The sequence below is a fragment of the Anarrhichthys ocellatus genome, unplaced genomic scaffold (genome assembly GCF_004355925.1).
Source record: "Anarrhichthys ocellatus isolate YVR2014 unplaced genomic scaffold, GSC_Weel_1.0 scaffold8004, whole genome shotgun sequence".
NCBI classification, from domain to species: Eukaryota; Metazoa; Chordata; class Actinopteri; order Perciformes; family Anarhichadidae; genus Anarrhichthys; species Anarrhichthys ocellatus.
Genome location: NW_022287978.1, coordinates 1 through 1,967, shown reverse-complemented (window position 1 = coordinate 1,967; position 1,967 = coordinate 1). Strand labels below are relative to the sequence as shown.

At 41.6% G+C, this 1,967-nt stretch overlaps 1 protein-coding gene across 1 annotated transcript; it reads left to right on the top strand.

Annotated features, from left to right (window-relative positions):
• Window positions 1–1,221: 1,221 nt before the first annotated feature.
• LOC116380624 (odorant receptor 131-2-like) lies at window positions 1,222–1,960 on the top strand (the record flags this gene model as incomplete). Its single annotated transcript, XM_031842522.1, has 1 exon — window positions 1,222–1,960. A coding segment is annotated over exon 1 (739 nt), but the record flags the coding sequence as incomplete, so codon positions are not given.
• Window positions 1,961–1,967: the final 7 nt, after the last annotated feature.

The following is a 1,967-nucleotide window of genomic DNA, read 5'->3' as shown; positions in this document are numbered from 1 at the left end:
AAGACGGCAGAAGTTCAATGCTACTTTGGTTCCAACCGCTCATGAAATATTTGTCAGCCTTTAGACTCTTGTACGCCTTCATCTGACGTACCACCACGGTTTTTCATCAGTTTTAGCTAGCTATGTAGTTAGCTAAATTACTCCGCTCCTCCAGACTTTAGACGGAGGTGTTTGATCTTTCTCTGTTGCCATTTCTCTGTTAGTTTTTAAAAAATTCTCACCTTTGTGTACAACTATTTTTGGGAGTGGAAAGCAGCCCTTGATTTTCTCCCGATTTGATCGGTTGGAACAGCCGTAAACCAGAGGCATTACTGCTGCAGTATTGAACCAGCCTCCAGTTGGCTGCCCTCCATCTGCGAAGAACCTATTGAGATCCAAGTCCTTAACTTTGAGTTTTGAGACCTAAACAAGTCATAATGCACTCTGTAACCTCTGTCTATAATTTTCAAACCTCACGTTTTGCTTACTTCAATTAGTTTTTTTGTTGGCCACCGTGTACTTTTCGTACATGAACAAAATTATCTTTGGTATCATTTACACCAACTGGCGCTCAGTAACGTAGTTAGTTCTTCATGGTTCTCTTCAGCAACTGGATTTGATGCTGTCGGATTGGTTCAAACTAAATGGATCTGAGGAAGTGTTGACTTGCTTTCAATGTTAGTTGGTTCAGGAAATGTAATGATACGTGGCACAGTTTTTAAATTACGTACTTTTTTAGTCTTTGGCTTTGGGGGAAAGTATCAATTATTTTCAAGTCCAAATGCTCAAGTCACAAGTCAAGTTGCAAGTCTTTTTTATTTGGTCAAGTCACGTCTAAAGACATCAAATTTCTAACTCAAGTTCACATTTTCTGCTTGTAACTCTGATTCTCAGAGGCACTATAGAATTAAAGTTGACCTACTTTAGCATAGATACGTTTAAACTGAGGATGACGTGACCAGATGGGTGTTGGGAAATAACAGGAGAAATATTCATGACCTATTATTCAGCTGTTCACCTTAATGACATGTGATGGTGTCACGTGGCTTAGGCAGGACAAAGCTGATATACAACGTTTGAGGGCAGGTAAACCCTGCAGACCAGCTCTGCTTTCATACTTGGATGATGTGACTCAACGGGCATCTGATGTTAAATGATGTTGGATTTTCATTTTTCGACAAAACACAAACAGGAAGAGGTTTATTCTGCTTTTGTGTGACAATAACATGAAATTTCTCTGAAATGTCGAATGCAACTCAGTCTCAGACCAACATCAGTGTTGAGCTGCAGTATCTAGGATTATTGGAAAAAGTGACGCTGTCCACTCTGACTACATTACCATGCTGTGTGTTTCTCTTCATTAACATCACCATGTTGTTCACCTTGAGGAGTAAACTGGTATTTCGTGAGACCTCCCGTTACATCCTTCTGTTTAACCTCCTTTGTGCAGACACTATGCAGATGGCACTGAGTCAGTTACTGTACCTTCTTTCTATTAGTAGAATAACACTGACGTATCCGTTATGTGGGGTTCTTGTCATGTTCGCCATTCTCACAAAAGAAATCTCCCCTTTCACACTGGTGGTGATGTCTCTGGAGAGATATGTGGCTGTGTGCTACCCACTGAGGCACACTACCATCATCACCATGAGAAACACAGCAGTGGCTATCATTGCAGTTTGGGGCTTTGGTTCACTAAATATCCTCACACGAGTTATTCTACTGTTAGATTTTCCATTTGAAGACCTGGAGAGCCTACAGATGAAAGATTTTTGTGGTTGGTATATAATTCTTCTCGGGCCGATGTCAGATCTTTACAATAAAGGCTACACTTATTTTCTGTTTGTATCAGCTGGTGGGGCGATCACTTGCACCTATATTGGTGTGATGATAGCAGCCAGGTCAGCCTCCACAGACAAAGCTTCAGCCCGAAAGGCTCGTAACACACTGCTGCTGCATGTGGTGCAGCTGGGCCTCAGTCTCTCCTC